The following is a 20880-nucleotide window of genomic DNA, read 5'->3' on the forward strand; positions in this document are numbered from 1 at the left end:
CCAAAGAGGACTTATGATTTTTTTTTATTTCTTGCAACTAAGTATAAACAATAAGTTGAAATAACAGAAAATATTAGTTATTATTTTAAATTACAGGTATACGCGGGAAATATGTAATTTCTAAAAGTGTTATATTCAGAACATTTATTATCTGTAATGCGGAATATGTCACTGCTGATTATGGCGCGAACATGAACTTTAATTATTCTCGGTTAGATTAAAATTACAAGTGATGCTTTTCAAGGTAATAAATTATATTATAATGTGGATACTTAAGTTATGTAATCACCCTGGTTAATATGAACGGTTTTATGTAAATAAAATCTTTGTTTTTTTATCATCCATCTTCGTGCAAAGTCACCTTCGTATATTCAAAACGCGCAAATAAAACATAGATTGATGTTGTTTATTGAGATTTCCAATAAAAAGCAATAACGTATATTACATGTTTACGAGATTAATTAGTTTAAGATAAATATGTTTTTGATAAACATGTGATGTCCATATTGTTGGAACGCAGGTCTTCTTTAATTGAGGAACATTTGTGCAATAATCGTATATATTATACATGGTAATTGAAAGTAGGTGTTAAAGCTTTAAAGGAGTAAACACATAGCTCATTTGGAAGTAAAGGACATTTTAAAATATTTAACATAAAAATTAATTTAACGATTTGTTTTCTCCATGAAAATTGACTAGGTGACTTCTGGCAATATAAAGTCTGTATAAACCTGTAGTATACAATAACACATTTTAATAAGTAATAATCCGAATTTACTATTATTACATTTTTTATTATTTCTGTAACCGTAGATTTTTGGATAGAATGTGCGATGCATTGAGACGGCAAATGAAGGTACTATACGAATACGTTTAACCTAATTTCTGTTCCGGGAATGAAACTCAACTCAACTATTAAGCTATTATTGTTTTTAAAAAAAGTTACATTATATTTATAAATATTAACAGTACCTCGAATAACTTTAGATATATTTTATTTTATTGCTTATATTTTCAACAGTTTTGCAAAATATACAGAAAAACGTAAAATTATTGCAAAATTGTGGCATGATATATTAGGGTTGTACAACGCTCTCTTTGCGTCAGGGTTGTGTATTTAAGGATATTGCAAAATATCAAAATCTGATTGTAATTGATGCAGACCACGCTGAACTAATTAGAGGCAGTCTAATCCCGTACACCGACGATTGCAACACAGTTCTTATTACATACAGCATAGTGAATATTTTCGTAACAACTCGCACATATTTATTATTTACGCAACGTATCTTGATTTTTAAAGAGTCGGCCAACGGAACGTAATTTATTTTATTTTTATTTTCAAACTAAAATTAACCTTATCACCTTGATGTAAAGTCCAATAATATTAGCGATGTAATACAAATGTAAAACATGGCGGATGTTTCTTAGATGTAACATAATTAATTGTTTCGATATAAAACTAAATATTTTCGGACGGAATTTGTCGTATTCATTTGTTCACTGTTACACTTTCGCCTTGCTATGTATATAAATGAATATCGTCATCATTTCAACTGTAAGACGTCCGCCCACTAGTGGATATAAACCTTCCCCGAAGATTTCCAATAGGACCTAACGAAAGCCGCTCACGTATTTCTCTAGGCGTCGTATAATTATTAACTCTTGTTGGGAACTGTGTATGATTTTAAATTAAATTCTGTCTCTCCTGATTATATTATAATGCTGTAAATTTATAAAGTAACAAAAAGTCATAAAATATTCCGATTAGTAATTATTATAACAAATTATTAAACTTGGTAATGAATTGCTCTAAATAATGGATTAATGATATCTTGGAAAGTGAACACAAAAAGTTATTGATTTTATCGTGGGTTCATTTCAGAATACTATTTTGAAACAATCGTATCCATGTATTTTAATTTGAAGAATGCTCTTATAGGAAGCTATATTTGACTCTTGTTTCTATCAAGTTGAACTCTTCTTGCATATTTGTCAATACGTACTGAAGTGGTTACATATTATTATTGAATGCTATACACTAGCATATATTTAAACATATTATAAGAGGGTTCCAACCGCACCGTGATTTGGAAAGAGACCCCAACAAAATCGGACGAACTTTCGTGAACAATTATATCTTTAATCTACAAGCAAGACCAATTCATTCCAAAACTTTATTAGATACTTGAAATTTATTTAATGATAATAGATTTTATGAAATTTCACACACAAAAGACAGTGCGAGCGTGAGACGGCCAATAATAAATATCTTCTAAAGTTAATAATAAGTTAATATTATGTATATTTACGGATAGCGTTGTATTTAGAAGAGTATGTTAAATAAAGTGCAATGAGTTTATATATGTTTTATTTAACGACGTAATTTATCGGTGGAATCATATGACACGTTGGTAAATTGCACATTGTCTTGTTGATTTATGTCATGGCTTTCGTGCACGTGAATATGATTTATTTAGACTGTGTAAAAAAATATGACTAAACCCTTGACACCTTCGAGAACCATTGTTACATAACTCTGAAACATTTTAAATGAATCATAAATAAATAACTTTTCTCTATAGCACTTTCAGTTGGAATATTTAACGTATTTCGAGTGTCAGTCCAAGTGCATATTGTTTCAAATATCGCGTGATCCTTTTTCAATCGCCATGATCATTGGTCTTACACAGCCAGTCTTCAGTTGACCTAGTGTGCCAGATATTAGAAGTAAGCAACTTGAATTTAACTTGAGATTTGGACTTATTTATGTACTTTAAAAATTGACTATATACAAAAATGCTGAAACGAAGTTGATCGTATAATATAACTTCGGAATAAATACTTACATAGGTTAATATTGAATGAACTGCCAACGCACTAATACAGGGGTCGTTAGTGTGTGAACAAATGCACACGGAGTATGCGCACGAGTTGATTTTTCGTGTTTGTATGGACGCGAGTACAAAATACACAATGGATATGGCATTTCCTCTCGGAACAATGGGTGTGGGAGCGTTTTCACCGACTCTATGGAGCCGTCGGCGCTGGGTTATTGTCGCTGAGCTTACCTACCGGACGTTTCGAATACGCACAAGCATTTATTCGTACACTACTGTCATATCATTAAATGTATTCTTATCTATCAGACGGTACTAGAAATAAAAAAAATCCTTAAACCTTTAAGCTTTAGGCTCTTTTAAATTGATTTTTAAATGAAGAATGTTATCTATATAGATAAGTGAGACGGTTGTTCACTTGTTATAGACTTCTTTGCAGTAACTAATTTCATGGTCGCTCTAGAACACTATCGTTCATTACGCTATGGATGACATACTAACACAATATCTTCATATTATATATTAACGTCACTAACTCTAGTGCCGCTCCTTTCGCCGCTTTTTTCTCGTTGCTCGCTTTTCGGAATGACAGTAATGTTAGACAGGGAATAGCAATTAACCAAGTCGAGGTTCGTCCTTTTTTTGTACCCTAAAGTTGGAATTTTGGATTGAGTGACAGCTTGAGAGAAGGTTTCTGTCGCAAAGTATTCTGTAGGAACCTTCAAACTAAGTTACTTAAGCGAGATTCTTTCTAAAACGCTGATTTGGTTAATAAGACAACAGTGTAAGTTACCATTTTAATATCTATATAAAATATAAAAAATAAAAGTAACCTAAAAATCATTTTTGTTAAAACATCGAAAGCAAAACACAAGAAAGAATAAAAACGGATAAACGAATTGCGCAAACCGCCGATATACAAGGCCATGAAAACCCATTGCAGGCGTGTGATGCAACTTTCACACGGGACTGGAACCGATCGGTATACGATTCGGACGTGTGAAGGTATCCCTTAACGTACAACAATAGGAAACTGATTGTAGCGAATGAATCTAACATGCGTCTTCCAATCATGGCCGCCAAATGCCAAAAACATCTAATGATTGACAAGAGATAAAATGTTTTAACATTTAAAACTGACGCTGCAATTGATTTGTGAAATAAATATAGTTCTGAAAGAGAAACAGCTAAATTTGACATAAAATTTTTTAACTATTTTTTTTTTTCGATTGAACTACATAAACAAAGACAACATAAATAGTTTCTTATGATATTTTATCTAGAAATAATTCATAGAAGTTACTTCCACTATTACTTATCATAAAAATAACTTTAGAACACTATGCATTTAAATATCAAATCTCGTGTATGCTAGAATTTGTTGCAGAAATACAGTGAGGTGGGGATCTAGGAATAAAGGTCATAAGCGCCGCTGTTAAAGCGCGGCCGATATCCGCCCACTCCCCTGTCGCCGCGTACGCACCTAAGGCGCGGTACAGCAGTATTGGTAGTGCTATATCTCTAAAATTTTAGATCTTCACCTTTTATTTATACAATTAGTGCATATTTATGCTGCATGAAACACATACACTCTTGTTTAAAGTGATTGTGTGCATTATACGCGCATCTAGACAGATGTCACCTAGATAAGCATTACGGAAGTTTCTATATTTGGTGACAAACAATAGTGCTTAAGGAAACTTTTCTAATTTGATAGCACCTGTCATTGTCATTGCATTAATGGGCTAATAAAACTAACAACCCATATTACAATATGCGTATAAATGATCTAATTAATTAACATATGACTTTGCATTATTACAATTGAGTTACATTAAAAAAATGCCCAATACTACGGCTCGCGAGCCAAATGCGGTCCTTTAAAGGATTATTTGTGGCTCTCAATAAATATACACTATATTTAAAAAAATATATTTACATGAAATTCAAACATCAAGCAATATTAACTATCAAGAATTTGAAAGAATTTATAATAAATTCTTTCACCTATTAATAAACAAATTATTAAAAAAACCAAACACCTATTATTAAAAAATAATAATAAACATGTTCACGTTTTAATATATTTAAATACAATACACTTATTTTCTGCTTTCATTTATATGTTTTTTCAATAAGTATAATTTGATCGTATTGCTGCGAATTATAATTCGCAGCAATACGATCAATTTAATTATCAAAGTAATATAAAAAATTAACCTAAATTATATAGCAACCCCGCATTACAGCCACAAACCAAAACGAATAGGACGTTATGAAACTAGAAGATTAAAAATTAAGAGAGATTAAGATTTGATAGTACGGCCTTCATGTCGGTAGAAGTGTTGCAAGTAACACGTAATAAATCTACAACCATTCATATCCAGACGTTATTTTTTTTTCGTAAAGCATTTTGAAATATAGGTCATCAGGGCAATAACTTCAATAATAAAAATACCATTTAAAAAGTTTTAAAATGAAAACATAAAACTCCATTAGAATTGATAATTAACTAACCGCGTAAACTTTATTTTATTGTAAAATCGTTTGATAGCAATCAAAACTGTATTATGACCGTTTCTATCGCATGTATAATTGCCATGAATTGTCATAAGTAAGCATTTATACATATATTTTCTCAAATAAAAACAATATTGAAACGTTTGTAACGTAAAGATACGACAATGTACATATTTAAAAAAAAGAACAATGATCTGTCAATAATGACAGTTTAATAATAAGTATTTAATCTCGACATAGTCGTACAAAATAAGCACGAATTGCTAATTCTTGTGTAATATTTGTTGTCGTCATACTAAGGCGTAATCTGAAGATCGATATGGATTAGTATCCGAAAAGGCGCTTATGATGCTCTAACATAAGAGAAGATCTAATAAATTAGAACCTTGCAATTGATATAGTTGACATTTGATTTCAATGGAACATAAATGGTGTATATCAATTCATTTCTGTATTGATTTCACGAAATATACGATAGTATTATAGTATTTATATATATAAATATATATATATATAAATATATATGTATGTATATATGTGTGTAAATATATATGTGTATGTATATATATGTATGCGCGAGGCGAGACGGGTAGAGTATCGGCTCAAGCAATCTGTTCTTCGCCCCCCGCCTCGCCGCGCTTCACTAAGGCGCGGTATAGCGGTTTCAGTAGCATTATAGTTAACTGTCAAAATAATAAAATTTGACCCTACTATTTGTAAACTTATTAACAGACAAAAGAATCGATTTCAGTCTTAAGTCTCAAAATAAGTAACAAAATGGATACGCAATTCGTTAAAAATTTATTCGTTAAAATATTGAATATAAAATTGACATACGATTGCATGGATATGTACTGTATACCAGTTATATAAGAAGTTGAATAATTTTCATAAAAACGATTTATTTTACTACATATTTTTTTAATTACTTTATTTATAATTTCATTGATAATACCGTTTAAATAAGCTTTTTAATCTAAAACCGCTATCCAACGTAACATTATTATTAAATGATTTTTACGTCGAAATATTATTTTTAAAAATATTACTTGATTATTGACAATAAATTCCTCCATAACGGCTTTAGACATAACTGCACGCAATCTACGCGTGACTTAACGATATTTCTCATTAAATGAGTTAATGATAGTAGCGTAACATTTACTTTTACATTTTTATAGTATTATATCAACTTGAAAAACTCGAAAAAATTCCATGTATTATCTCACCATACCTTTTTAAAACTATCGTTTTTGTAAGATTTCGTTATGTCAAAAATTGCTGACATGCCGCCAAAAAGTTATTAAAAAAAGAATGTGTTGCGGTTCCAATGATGACTTTATTTATAGATTTATTTTACTAATAACAAAGAAGAATTATATTTTCATTATCAACCTTTATGGTACACGTTATTTTGTGTTTACTTTCGAACACGCCTTTTCTGGTTTTAATTGAGCTCATTTATTTGACTGCAAAGGATTATATTTTATATAATCTAATAAAAAAATATTAATAATATATTATAATTCACTCTGTGGTTTATCTTGACAAAAAGTGGTATTTTTACTATTTTCAGCGCAATTTTTACATTTTTCCTTTCTATTAAAACTTTTTCGTAGCTTAACGAAAATAGAAAATAAATGCCGAATTGGTTGACCAATTCTTGAGTTTTACGCTTACCAACATATTTGACTATTCATTTTTATTTATATAACACATGTACAGGGAGATTGCTTATAATTGTAGAGGCTTTAAAGGAATATACAATGTTTCAAAGCCTAACTTATTTGTACGATTTTATATACATTTACAATTATCTTGTACAAAGTGATCACTCTTAAATATGTTAACTTATGGCAGTATGAAGTCTGCACGCACAGATAGTATAAAATAATTAATTTTAATGCGTAAGATTCAAATTTTGGAAACGCCTTTTCATACTATATTACCATTAAGTTATTATTTTTTGAAAAGAATGTACGTTACATTAATTGGCTAAAAATGAGCTATCCTATCTATATCCAGATTTGTAATACATGTTGTATATATGTCATATCAGAGATCAGATTTCAGTACATGTTCAAAGGTGGTTTATAAAACTTGACCATACTATCCTTGAATAGCATAACTGATTTTATATAAAGTCTTGACCGGGAAAAGACCTTCAAATAATGTCTCAGTAAACAGCATATTATTGAATATATGCAATTATTGATTGTAGTGAACAAAAGAGACAGATGATCAGGTTACTAATAAAGATGCTTTATATCTCACTCTTCTGGAATGTCAGAGAAAAACATTTTAATTATGATGTTGGTTTATTACTATGAGTACTTTGTATATATCATAAGGTTTTTATATCAATCTTATAGTTTATGGAGCAACCTTCTACAAAAGCCAAGAGCAGATTAATGGTCGTCATTTCCACTATATTTTTAATCACTTATTTTTGAAATATATAGAAATTTATCGAAAGTATCTATTGTTACGTAATTTTTAAACTTTGTATGAAGTAATAATATAAGCAAAAAATACTAAAAGTAAACTATTAAAGTAACATTTCCTTACAAAATGAGGTAAAAAATGTTAATTATTTGAATAGCAATAATTAATTTTCTGTAGTTAACTATTAAGTAAGAGAGTGGCTACATTTCGCCAAATTTAAGTTAAATTTAAATTCTTACGCAAAGGACGCTGCTGTTTATCCTCTAAATTGTTTGAGAGCAGTGACAATACTACATAATTACCTATTTATTATTACCTACAGTCGCAAATATCAATTCCCATCGTTTTTTACGTAATTCATTTTTTTTACACGTGAATACTAAATCAGAAGGCTGATTTTTCAAATTGTTTTTGTAAATTCTAAAAATTTTAAAAAAATCTTTGTCATATTTGCATCATGAGTTCACGTCGTGTATAATGAATGAACCGGTGCACTGACCTATTTGTAATTAACATACCAACATAAGTAATGTTGCGGCGTCAGTATAAGAGGCACATTGTCCGCAGCGCTCTCCGGTAACCACCAGGCTTTGTAATGCTAATGTTTTCGCGCGGGCTTGCGCAAGGCAGGTGAAGCGGTAACCGTACACCGAGCCAACGATCGTTTACACAACACTCGAATCATATTCGTTAAATACTGGCTCGGTTATGTCACTGTCTACGAATAAAATTCACGAGATCGTTTAAAATCGAACACATGACATACATACATATATTTTACCTAGAGTCCACCGCTTAGCAAGGCAAAGTTATATTATACAGAGCCAAAGTATAAAAATATACATTGTTTAGAATAAACATCATGGTTTATACCCATAATGAACACACTCTGAACACTCCATTTACCAAAAATATTACCAAGTTTTATGTTTTTAAATCATATGATCCCAAAAATATCGTGATGTATCGATATATATGAATATTTCATATATAACATCAACATTTTAATTGAAAAAAATATAGAATTTTACATGATGTAGTTAATATTTGTAATTACAATCATCTCTAAGAATTGGCAAAGTTTTGTCCTCTTTAATATCTTTGAGTCGGAATGCTTAAAGAATATAGCCAGCAAAAATCAAGTCCTCCCTAGGGAGCTTTTAGAGGTGGACAACATGAAGTCTACCTAGGCGATTTAAGAACCGGGTGGACTTCTCCAGCAATATTGCACGGTCTAAATCGAGAATGCGGCGGGCGCTTGTACTTCATGAGCAGAATCGTAGGAGTATTATGTTACTTTATTGTCTAAAACTAGACTAAAGTATAGTTCCCAAAAATAGCTTACTTTATACTTTATAACACAAAGCCTCTAAAGGAGTCCTGATCTGAAAAGAGCCCGCAAGAAATTAGTTCAGAGATCTTTATGATTACATCCATAAATTTAATATTACTGATACGTATTTTAACATTGTACATATTTCAGCAATTTCGAAAAAATGCTTTACTCTTTAATAGAAAGTTTTTACGAGTTTTTCTTTAATTATGTTTAAATAGATCGCATGATAATCCAGAGACATTACACGCAAATGTATTTTAAAACCGTACCGTAGTGAAAGAAATGTTAATAATTTTATATGGTCCAGAGAAAAGTGAAATAAGCTTATTTTTATTTCTGGTAATAATTATAAGTACATCACAATTTTTTTATATAGAAAGAGAAAATGTTATAAATGCATATTATTACGTAAAGTACATTTAAAAAAATAGTCATTAAATACCATTATATTATTTTTATTCATTTGTTAATTAACCTATGATATATAATTTTTATTTATTACATTTATTAATATTCAAAACAAATAATACATTTAAGTGGACGAAATTCATTACAGAATTTAAATGTCGAAAGCTAACAAACATATGTTTAATAAAACAAAAATGGCGACATAGACATTTAGGAGTTTCGTTTGATTTATAGCATGATAAAAAATAAAGATGCCAGTCGAAGTCACCATTTACAAAATAAAATTAATTTTCAACTTATCGATCGATAAGAAATTCAAATAAAACATTTTATGGATAACTTTATAGCATTAATTAAAAAGTTACTACACACAATATAACAACAAAACAACTTATTTATATAGTTTTGTTTTACACATGGAACATTAAATGAATACAAAATCAGACGACACCTAGATTCGGTCTGTCTCGTAAAAAAGAAACGAAGTTATTTACATAATGTACATAACGTTTCAAGGGTTTTTGTATTGTAATTACAGGTTTGTTTGGCTAAGGAATGGCAATGTGTATGCGCAATTCGATACAACTATGCTAAAATAGAATGTAGGTCCACAAGACGTTACGAAATCTATTCCAATAACGGTCTTGTTGGGCTCGTTGAATTACTAATTAATTATTCAACCTCATTTAGACTTTTTAACGTAACTCTTAGACAAAACATTGCTAAAATTTGCTTAAAAGAACTTTATGGTTTTATTAATAGATTAAAAAATCAACATACTTCAAATTTCTGAACGCAGAAAATCGAACATAAATGATTAAAACTTAAAATTTACATTGAAAAGAAATTAACACCATACCTAAACGAATAAAATACATTTTGGTCAGTAACCTTTTGCATTTTTTGTTCTAGAATATTCAAGTTACCTCACGATCATTATTTTCATCGTTTATAAACATTTAAGTGCAAAATCGATCTTCGATCAAAAACCACACACCCTAATTACTGTGCTAAGTAAATTATATATATTCTATTCAATTCTTCTTCATTCTATAAAAAATAAATAAATTCTAAATTGGTCAACAGAAGTAAGGTTAGATGTCATCGCTAAAGAATTAAACAATAAGTTTGCACTTCGTAGCAATAATTATTATGATGACTCAAAGTGTAATTGCCAGCAATAAAACAATAAAAACAATCAATATCATTATTTAATTATTCGGAATTTAAATATATTATTCTGTAAGCAATGTGGTTACGTGGGTGGATAAAATAATGATTCAGATTAAATATATTTTCGAAATTTAATCGGTGCTACATTTTTGTGACTACTTCACCGTATGTCCAATAAAAGCGATTCATCGTTTTTTATAGTCTACGTTACATAAAAAACACCGTTATTAAATGCAGTTATATTTTATTGCAAAAAATATTTACGTTTCTTGCTAAGATTTAACAGATAATGTATAGTAGTAAATTAGAATAAAAACCTCTGCTTCTTAATACAAAAGCCCTACTTGTCCTTTATTTTACTGGTATTAAATTTTAACTAGGTAAGTTATCTATTGTCAGACAACCTTCCTTAAATATAACTGGCCGATGTAATAAACACTTCCACATAAACACCGGATTACTTATTACGATTTTCTTTTCCGGTTACGCGTACATATCCGGTCGCCATTGCCCAGAAACTATACGCAGGTGGCTTCTTTAATAAAACGATATGTTGGTATTTTATAGATTCCTTTTACGATTTCTCAGATACACGACGTAATAAATATTACCGGATATTATACTAGAATGGAAATTATGCAACGTGCCTTAGTGATGTTCTACAATTTATCGAAAAAATCAATAAAATTTTAAATAATTATTCCTACGAAATAATCAATCTGTCAAATTTTGCATCCATCCTTTGTAGAGACATATAAAAATATCTTTCAAACTAACATTTTACATTTACACAAACTTTAAACTCTACTTAAAAAGTGCACGTACAAAATTTAGTAATAAAATCAAAAATAGATAAAAATAAGACATAAATACATATTATGTTACCTAAAAATAAAGGGAGTAAAGAGATTTATTTTTAACCTGTCTCCCAAAATCCCTCCTGCGGGCGAAATTTAGTAGAATTCACTCTTAAATGACTTCGACTCAGCAAAATGAATATTTCTACCAAATTTAAAATGTCTAAATCTTATGGTTCAGGATATCATAATAAGTGAGTACGTATGTGGAAATCTCTTATATGTAGATTGTAAATTCGAAGCAAGTTGAGTAATTAATTTAAAATAGTAATAAATTTATAATATACAAGCTACAAACTTAAGGTAATAAAGTTTCAAAACTCTTATTCAATAGATATAACAGCTGAGCTAGATTCTATATAGAAATGTAAAAATCATGTGTTCGCCATATAGCGCCTTATGGCCTTATACTTCTGATGTGGAGACCAAGAACAGGCAAACGCAGTGTAGAATGTCATCCACCCATAAGGTGGGCTGACCTAGTTAAGAAGACGCTAGATGCATGCCGCTTCCAACTGGTCTTATTAAAACTAAGGCGGAAGTCCATGTCAATAGACGTTCTACGACAATGATGATGATTATAATTAATAATATTAAGGGACAAGGAGGGATAAAAACACTAAAAATGCGCAGTAATAATCAGGATAAATTTCTATATGTAATCAAGAATTTAAGCCATAGAGTCGACGATAATGCGAAGCATAAATATTAAAAGATTTGAGTCTGACCTGGTATAAAACTGCCTTTGCTTTCCTTCCTCTGTTCAGCATCATCAGATCTGGTGCTGATGGCTTCCGATTCCACGTTCACTTCAGATGATATCACATCGTCATCGCATCTCCCATCGTGCACCACCAATAGAACAGCACAAACACATATTAAAGTGATCCTTAAAAACTCCCGCATTTTAGTAAACATTAATATTTTATGAGGTGTCATTAAAAGCCATTTTTCGATCAGAGATCGACGGTATAAACTTGTAATAACAAACAGTCACATTTTCGCTTATTGCAACTGTTGATCACGTTTATTCAATAACACAAATATGTAACCACATAAACATTGTACGAAATAACACGTTCACATTTAAACATACTGCAATAATTGCATAGACGTTACAAATTAGATATAAATTCACAGGAACGGGAGCGTAATAGCTTTCGATCGCTTTCAAAACAGAATTCACGTCGATACGTGCTTCGTTTGCCACGACGGCGAAGGTACTGAACGATTAGTGGGAGCGACCCCCTCCAATGCGCATACGCAGGCTTCCAATCAATGGACGCGAGATATCAAAACTCACCGGCTGCTACAACTGTTATTAAGTTAGATAAGTTATCAGCGCAGTCTCCAATAATAAAGGTTTAAATTGTATATTATTATTAGGAGTGTGTAGGCCACATAGCATGCAGAACAGATGGCCAAGCTCTATTGAGCGTCCGCCCAAGGAATTTAAAAAGCTTGGGTACTCATAAGTCGATGAGATTGTATTAAATAGCGGTCCAAGCCGAGACTCCACAGGTAGATATGGATCGTCGCTACTTCAAAAGAAATTTTAGAATAAGCGTCCTCTGTGCTCTATCACCTAGATACAAGGTAAAAAAAAACAAATGGCTGCTGCGGCTTAGAACTGATACCCACAAGGTAGACAAATGATCTCGTAAAGAAAATTGAAAGATGATGCACGCCTTTTCCAGCCGTAGCTGTTGAAAATCTGTGGGGAAGATCTAGGGTCCAGTATGTGACATCCTATGTAGTGCGATAATGATGATTGGCACCTAAAAACACCTGGCAACTATCCTGAATGGAAATTATATATATATATATATATATATATATATATATATATATATATATATATATATATATATTAGTTATTTTCATAGCGTTTTCTGTTAAGGTATTGTATTATACGATACTGCTGCTGATATTAATTCTATATTTATTTAACATAAAAGAGCCCTACGGGTTTTTGGTAACTTTAAAATAAAGTTATTTAAAAGCCAGAGATTTCCTGAGAGATGTTTTGAAATAAAATGGTCTTTTAACGGTTGCTGCGATATATATTTTTATAAATATCTATTTTGAAATCTTGCATGAAAAATAATGACAAACACATGATAAATAAATTAAATAAAAATAAGGTTTACGCATATATAATGAAGTTCCACACGATATCTTAGATCTTTCGTTTCATAATTTTAAATATAAAATGAAAAATGTATTTTTAAATAAATCTCATTATACATAGCATTCAAAAGTATTAAATTGATCGAAATCGTGAAACTTGGTTCGTTGTTCACATGATTAATATTATATGATGCCCCTGAAAATTTGTTAAATTTCATATAAAGGAGCAACTGTTGTGTTTCTGCTAGATTCTTCTCAACATATCAGCTCCCGGAGCTGGTTGTAGCTTACTGCTTATAATGTTAAAATAATCGACGATTCGAAAAGCGTATGTAAATGACTACTTGAATAAAGATATTTTTAATTTGAACTCGATAGCTGTACTACTCTAGAATTTTAAGGCCCAAGAAGCCATCTGTTCCATGCGCATTGCGGCCCGCTTAGTCACTATAGCTTGCCAATCCCCTGAGGTAATTCGGCTCCTTACCTTAGTCTAAAGATTTCTACATTCATGATTCGATCTCGTAAGAAAACCCCTACAATAAACCTATCCACGGCTCACAGTTAAATGTTTTCATAACATACGGACGACTTACGCCACACCTAAGAATTTCTACACACAATTCTATGCACAGAAGTTCCGACGTGATGATATATAAAGTAATTAAAACTGATTTTGTGAATAAACGAACATCCGACGTGCCAAATCAAATGCCGTATACATGCATTGGCTTACTGCGTAGTTAACTGTGAAATATTCTTTTGATTTTTTGTACCGATTCAAAATTGCCAAGATAGAGAAAATATAAAATTTATTGAATATTCTTCATTTGTTTTCAATCATTTATTCATTTGTCGCCCATCTTGAAACAACTAGGAATCAATAACAAAGTCTTACTACGCCATATTTTCCTCTGCTTTCCTTACATTTTACTTACCCTACAGCCAGTTTGTCGAAGTAATTTGGTTGTCTTCCGGCCATGTGGCCAAAATAACTAAATCTGGAATAAATACGAAGTCCAGACTTGTCTCTGTTGTAATTTTTATGGGGATACTTCAAGGCCCATCTTCTGTAACTACCCGAAAACACATTCTGAATTAATGTCAAACATTCAAAAAGATATAGTTAGGATCACAATATCTTACAACTTTTGCAACCACCGCTTCATCTTTCGTAATATCTAATAGATATAATTTTCCAAAAATAAAATTTATTCCTACCTTTGCTTAACAAAACACATATATCACTCAAAGCTTATCATGTATTTTTATACAAGATGATTAGTTATATTGATGATTAATATAAATATATAAGCTTTAAAACAGTGAATATATTTTATGCATTTGCTAACAATTATCGTTTTGTACATTATATCAAAAATTGAACGGTTTCAAAAATATTATGCAATAATCGGCATTTCCAAATTTAAAATTAATATTTATTTACTATCTACCCTTTTTACCAAATTCTGTACTATTACAAAACTTTGGCCAGTCGCATTTCAATATAATAAATAAATTGACATATCATATAGTACCCGGCGATAAATATTGCACATCGACTTTTGGAAAAAGACAATCGGCTAATTTCGGCTTCATAGAGCATTATCTCTGTCCCATACTCTCTATATGACGTATTGTCAATCGTATTTCGTGCGAAAGAGATAACGCTCTACAATGCCGAAATTAGCCGATTGTCTCTTTCCAAAGGTCGATGTGCAATATTTATCGCCGAGTTCAAAATGATCACTTTATACAGATTGATTTCAAATAGATGTATATGCTTTATATATGCTAATTAATGAGCTAAACATTCATCTCTTTAAAGCCAATACACCTGTAACCAATCATTTCGTATCATTTTCATGTGTATATCCCACTCGACAGAAAAGGTACAGCATTACACTTTTAAAATGGGGCGTTGTTTGAAGGTATTATTTTTTAAATTAGACAAATGCTGTGTACCCATTGCCATTGATAGCTTATCAGAGTTTCTTATGGCAGAATGCTGAAGCTCTGTAATAAACTAGCTGTGCTCGCAACTTCGTCTGTGTGGAATTTGACAAAATAATATATTTTGTTTTTTTCATTTAAGAATATTTCTAAAATAAAATCAGCCCAAGTTACTTAATCAGCATTATATTAGCTACCTGCCAGTACAAGTCCCGTAAAACTCGGTCCAGCCGTTTCAGAGATTAGCCACAGATAGACAAAAATTTAAAAAAATGTAATTTAGATATATGTACCATATTTCTACATCTGGTAAAGAGTGGTTATTTTAATATTACAGACATTTCAATTTTATTTATTTGTAAAGATTAATCTTGGGGAGTTCCCCTGACAATAACATATGGCATGGCCAGATTCATTGGCCCACCAAAATGGGACCTCGGCTTTGAATATCAACACATTGTTATGCATCCCAGTTCAAGGTCACTCAAGAGGCTTGATAGATAGCCAATGTTACTAACACTTCAGAAGGCATTTTTTAATGCAATATTATTAGTTTAAATATTAATCTATATATGCAATATGTCTTATAATAGCAAATATAATAATAAAATGTTAAACTGTAAATAATAAATCACAATTTATTTATTTTATCTTTATTGACTTATGCATGAAAAATACAGAATGTTGGCAAGAAATCACATATTGCTTAGCTGTAAAAAAAATTAACACAAAAATTAAAAAAAACTATTCCAATTTTGAAAATGAAATTATGGCATAAATTTCCCTGTATGAAACAGATAAGAATAAAATATATTAAGAAATCAGATGATGAGTAATGGCAACAGAAAAAGTGCTGTTTCATTCTGAAAAGATTCTTCTCCAAATCTAACAAAAAAAAAGATAATTACGATTTTCTAAATTTCTTCCTCCCATATAAAACTTTATTAATACCTATCTACTCTGTAGTCAAAATATAAATGAAATCCGTAAACAAATTTAACGAAAACTAGTTTCGAATATAAAAAAAAAATTCTATAGTAACTAATGTTTTTCTTTTATTAAAAAATCATTAGTAAGAGGAAATGGCAAAAATTCTAATACTACAAGTTAAATACGGCATACAAATAGTCAACTAACATTAAGGTTATAAATTTGTAATCTTATAATGCTTAGGACACATCTGCCGATGGATAAAGGCTGTATACTTAAATACTCAAGATACAATACAACAGGCTGCCAAGAACTTTAATAGGTACATGGTTTTGAAAACCAATTTTAATACAATGAAATCTGAAAGTCAGACAAGAAATACGAAAAATAAAGTCTACAAGAGAAATAAACATATAACTTTGAATTATCCTCAATTTCATGAGCTCATCACAATAAGGTTAATACAAATATAGTTGCTATTAACTATATAATAATAAAATAGTTACATTAAATGTTACATATGATCCATATGCAAATAAAAAAATATTAAAGTGACTTTCAGTTTAGCAGATAAACTATATAAAAAAATTAGGCAACAAATATATGTTACATTTTATCAAATGAATTTTACATCTCAAAAGAACAATGAATTTGTATTGTTTTACATTGTTCATTCCTTATTAATTGCTCAACCAAATACTTCATATACTCTAATTTCCTATTAGTTCTTCTTGTCTCTTGCCACTTCAGCTCTAGTTTCCTCTTTCTCCTATCAGCAATGGCTTCTAACCTTTTCACTTTATTTCTTAATTCTATAACTTCTTGTGAATCTTTAGGCTCAATTTTTACAGGATCTAAATTGCAAATCGTGGGTTCTGGCTCTTGGCATATCTAAAAAACAAAACTTAATTATTTATTACATTTGTTATTTGGATGCATATTACGCAACATGTTAGCTTTTTACAAGGATGCACTTTTGTAAATAAAAAATTACTGATTATATCCTGGAGTATGATTGAATTTTTAATTTTGAAAGATGCATAGCTATGCATCTTTCTAATTCAACTAAATCAATTTAGCTAAATCATTGTATGAGTTATATCATAAACAACACTTGCATATGCACCAGTAGAGTCCAGAAATAGTCTTGATCTCTAACTGCAAACATTGTGGGCAAGGTTGGACCCAGATCCCTCCTTGGTTTGCCTGTGGTCTACAATACCATCTCATGTCCTTCATAGCTCTATTTGAGTAAAGCGGTTTACTACATGCAAGTGACATTGAGCAACTTGAATTCTTCTGTCCGGCTTTTCTTTTATTATTAAATTCACAACCCGACCCTTCTGCTCCTCTCTGAACTTAGTTTCAATGTAGTTGTAAAAGCTCCAGGGCTAACAGCATCAACACCAATCGAGCATAAGCAGAAATAGTATTTTTTGTAAAATAATCTATCAGAAAGTCACTGTCCACCCCCATTATTTATTTGTTTTGAATAGGGAGGGTAATTCAACAAAAGGTCAGTTTTCTTCATACTTCAAAACATTTTAAAATCTATAACCACCCTCAATAAATCTTAGAACATAATTGAGGTTTCTAAGTATGATGCCTTCACTATGTCACTAAACAGAAAGCATTATCCTTAATCTTTTACCATAAGTGAAAGGCCCAAATTTTTGATAGATATTTCTAGCATCATCATTTCAGCCGTAGGATGTCCACTGTAAAAAAATGGCCCATATAGGTTTCTAAGGTTGGATGCAGCCAGCATCCAGCGTTTTCTGATGAATATATGAACAGAAAATGCTGTTGAATTTCAATTTTCAGAGCACATCTTAACTAATATTATTAAAATTAATAAACAATAAATTGTATTTAAAAATACAATTAACTAATAACTAATAATAATTGATGAACTAATTATGTAAATACTTTAATGCATCTATTAGATTAGTAATATTAATTAAATGATGAGGTATATTTTGCAAAGAATTACATGTGTGTCGTTAAGCTTTTAAGAACAAAACAGCAAACGACATTAAGTAATATATTAATTCTAGAGAAAATATCATACGGATATGTTGATAGAAGGTATGGCATTTGATGCAAGTCTCCGCAATCCGCTTTCTGTCAAGTTAAAGTCATTTGGCGCAAAATGTTCTGAGCACACTGTGCTAGATGGAGTAGATGACCATCCTTCCTCACGATTCACGGCTACATCCCATAGTTTCTTTCTTTGTTTATCCCTGGGAAATCTATGGCGAACAAATAGTTTGTGTTGAATGTATCATCTAGTAAATGGTTGTATAAAATCTACGATTAATTTTCACTCAAAAACATTTCTTAAACTAGTAAAAATAATGTTTTCACTACCTATGAAATGTTATCCCATCTTTATTCTTTGACGCTTTTCCTGAACTGTTTTTACAATTAGGTACTACACAGCTAACCATTTCTACTTTTGTTTCGTATCGTTTATAACTTAATTTTCACCGTCAACTATGACTTTAATTTATTTATTTCAAAACAATTGTTTTTCCTAATTACATCGTAAATGCAATGATGTATTGATTTTTCAAATCTCTTTTTTAGTATTTGCAACATCTATGCTGTGACATCCTATGATTTGGCCAGATGTTTAATAACTAATGTTTAACCGTCATTTCATACGTTTATATTCCGTTAAAATATTGGAATTTTTTTTATTTCAAACAATAAATAAATTAATTAATTTTCCAAAGTGCCTGCGATTCAGCTAATTGTGTGAATGGAATGACAAAATATTTTTCATTTTTAGCAAAGGGGTACCCAACTTACATAGTCAGACACTTCGATATATTACATAAGCTAAATACAAAACAACACATATAACATCAAAGAGGATCAAGAAACCGCTACAATGATTAATTAGTTTATTAATTCCGCAAAATAAACAAAAATTTACAATTATACTACATACATTACAATTTTAGCACTATATCTTATATTCTCTAGACTAAATATATATAGAACTCACTTAATCGTACTTTTGTAAACAAGTGAAATATGATGCCTTTCAATATTAATAATCTTGACCAGTTGTAAATAAATGTAAAAATGACTATGCACGGCTTCTCTTTTTTAATGTGTATAGTGAACTACGAGAATAACCTTATTTTGTTGAATCAAACATATTTGAAATGAAATCCAGGTCTTATCTTGAATTTTACGGGGTAACTGTCATTGTTGTCCAAAAAATACACATACGTGAGAACCTGTCCGTTTTGTGTAATCAACAGGTGTAGCTTGGCATTTTGCGTTCTTGTCAACGCATCTTAACAACTCACTTACTAACCATTAAAATAAGTTGTGCAATATCAAATGGCTTTTGTACCACACCATGTTTTAATAATGAGCGCAGATAATATGTTCCAAAGAATATCGTATTTTAAAACTATTTAGTCTCTCGATTGAGGCAGGCGTCATACTTACCCTGCTTGTTTTAATAGAGCATACAAAAATCACCTTCGTTTAGAAACGATAACAGTTAACAGTAACAGTTTCCTCATAGCTTTGCCATAAAGATCTGCTTTGTGAATTTGTTATAAATAAAATAAATCTATTTTAAATCAGATTCAAATATTGTGATTATGATTCATTGTGAAAATAAATATGTTAACCCTAGTAACTTACATTCATTCTTCGTCATTTCAGCCCAAACACTCACTGCAAGACCACCACCTAAGATATCTGTGGGGATTCTTTACTATAATTTATTTCCACGCTCGGCTTGCGGGTTGGCAATCGCTGTATGGTGTTATGGTACGTAGAGGACGCCGCTATTAATTCTCTAGCAACTTGTTTGTCAGCATTGGTAATCCTATATAATAAATACAAAAAGTGTGAATTATAAGACTGCGTCCCGGATATCGAACCCGCAATCTACTATCGCAAATCTCAGTCCTCTACCGCTGGCACTGCTCAATAAACACTACATTTATTTTTAAGAATAGTAAATCAAATAAATATCTGATTATTATTTTGAAAATATAGTAAATCTATTTATTATTTTTTATAACAGTCCTATTTTTCTACTTCTCTGAATAATAATTTGGTGACATAATTTAACTTTGGTTTGGTACAAATATTAATAAAATGAAATTAATCTAACCTATAGTCATAGAGTGTAGCGGTAACAACAAATAACAAATGATAATAAATTTAATAATAACACAAGTGTAATAAATCGCTAAAGATGAGACAAAAAATGTATACAAAGTAATATAAAAAGGTTCAATGGTTATTCTAGAGA

General features: G+C 30.5%; 2 protein-coding genes across 2 annotated transcripts in view; both read right to left on the bottom strand.

Moving 5' to 3' along the window:
* Positions 1–12782, bottom strand: part of LOC137930811 (uncharacterized) — a 152998-nt gene extending 140216 nt beyond the window's left edge. Inside the window, exon 1 of the mRNA XM_068774124.1 lies at positions 12308–12782. Coding sequence (XP_068630225.1) covers positions 12308–12518 — 211 coding nt within the window. The 5' untranslated portion in view covers positions 12519–12782. The remainder of the gene's footprint in view (positions 1–12307) is intronic.
* Positions 12783–16322: 3540 nt separating this feature from the next.
* On the bottom strand, positions 16323–19130 carry LOC137931085 (THAP domain-containing protein 1). The gene is made up of 3 exons (XM_068774484.1): positions 18963–19130; positions 18664–18844; positions 16323–17483 (listed from the first exon to the last, which is right to left on the bottom strand). Exons 1-3 carry the CDS (start codon positions 19040–19042, stop codon positions 17220–17222), a joined length of 525 nt encoding a protein of 174 aa, XP_068630585.1. The 5' UTR covers positions 19043–19130; the 3' UTR covers positions 16323–17219.
* Positions 19131–20880: the final 1750 nt, after the last annotated feature.

This window comes from Battus philenor, unplaced genomic scaffold (genome assembly GCF_028537555.1).
Source record: "Battus philenor isolate CCGP_79_NKW_IND1 unplaced genomic scaffold, ilBatPhil1.0.hap1 SCAF_7, whole genome shotgun sequence".
In the NCBI taxonomy this organism is placed as follows: domain Eukaryota; kingdom Metazoa; phylum Arthropoda; class Insecta; order Lepidoptera; family Papilionidae; genus Battus; species Battus philenor.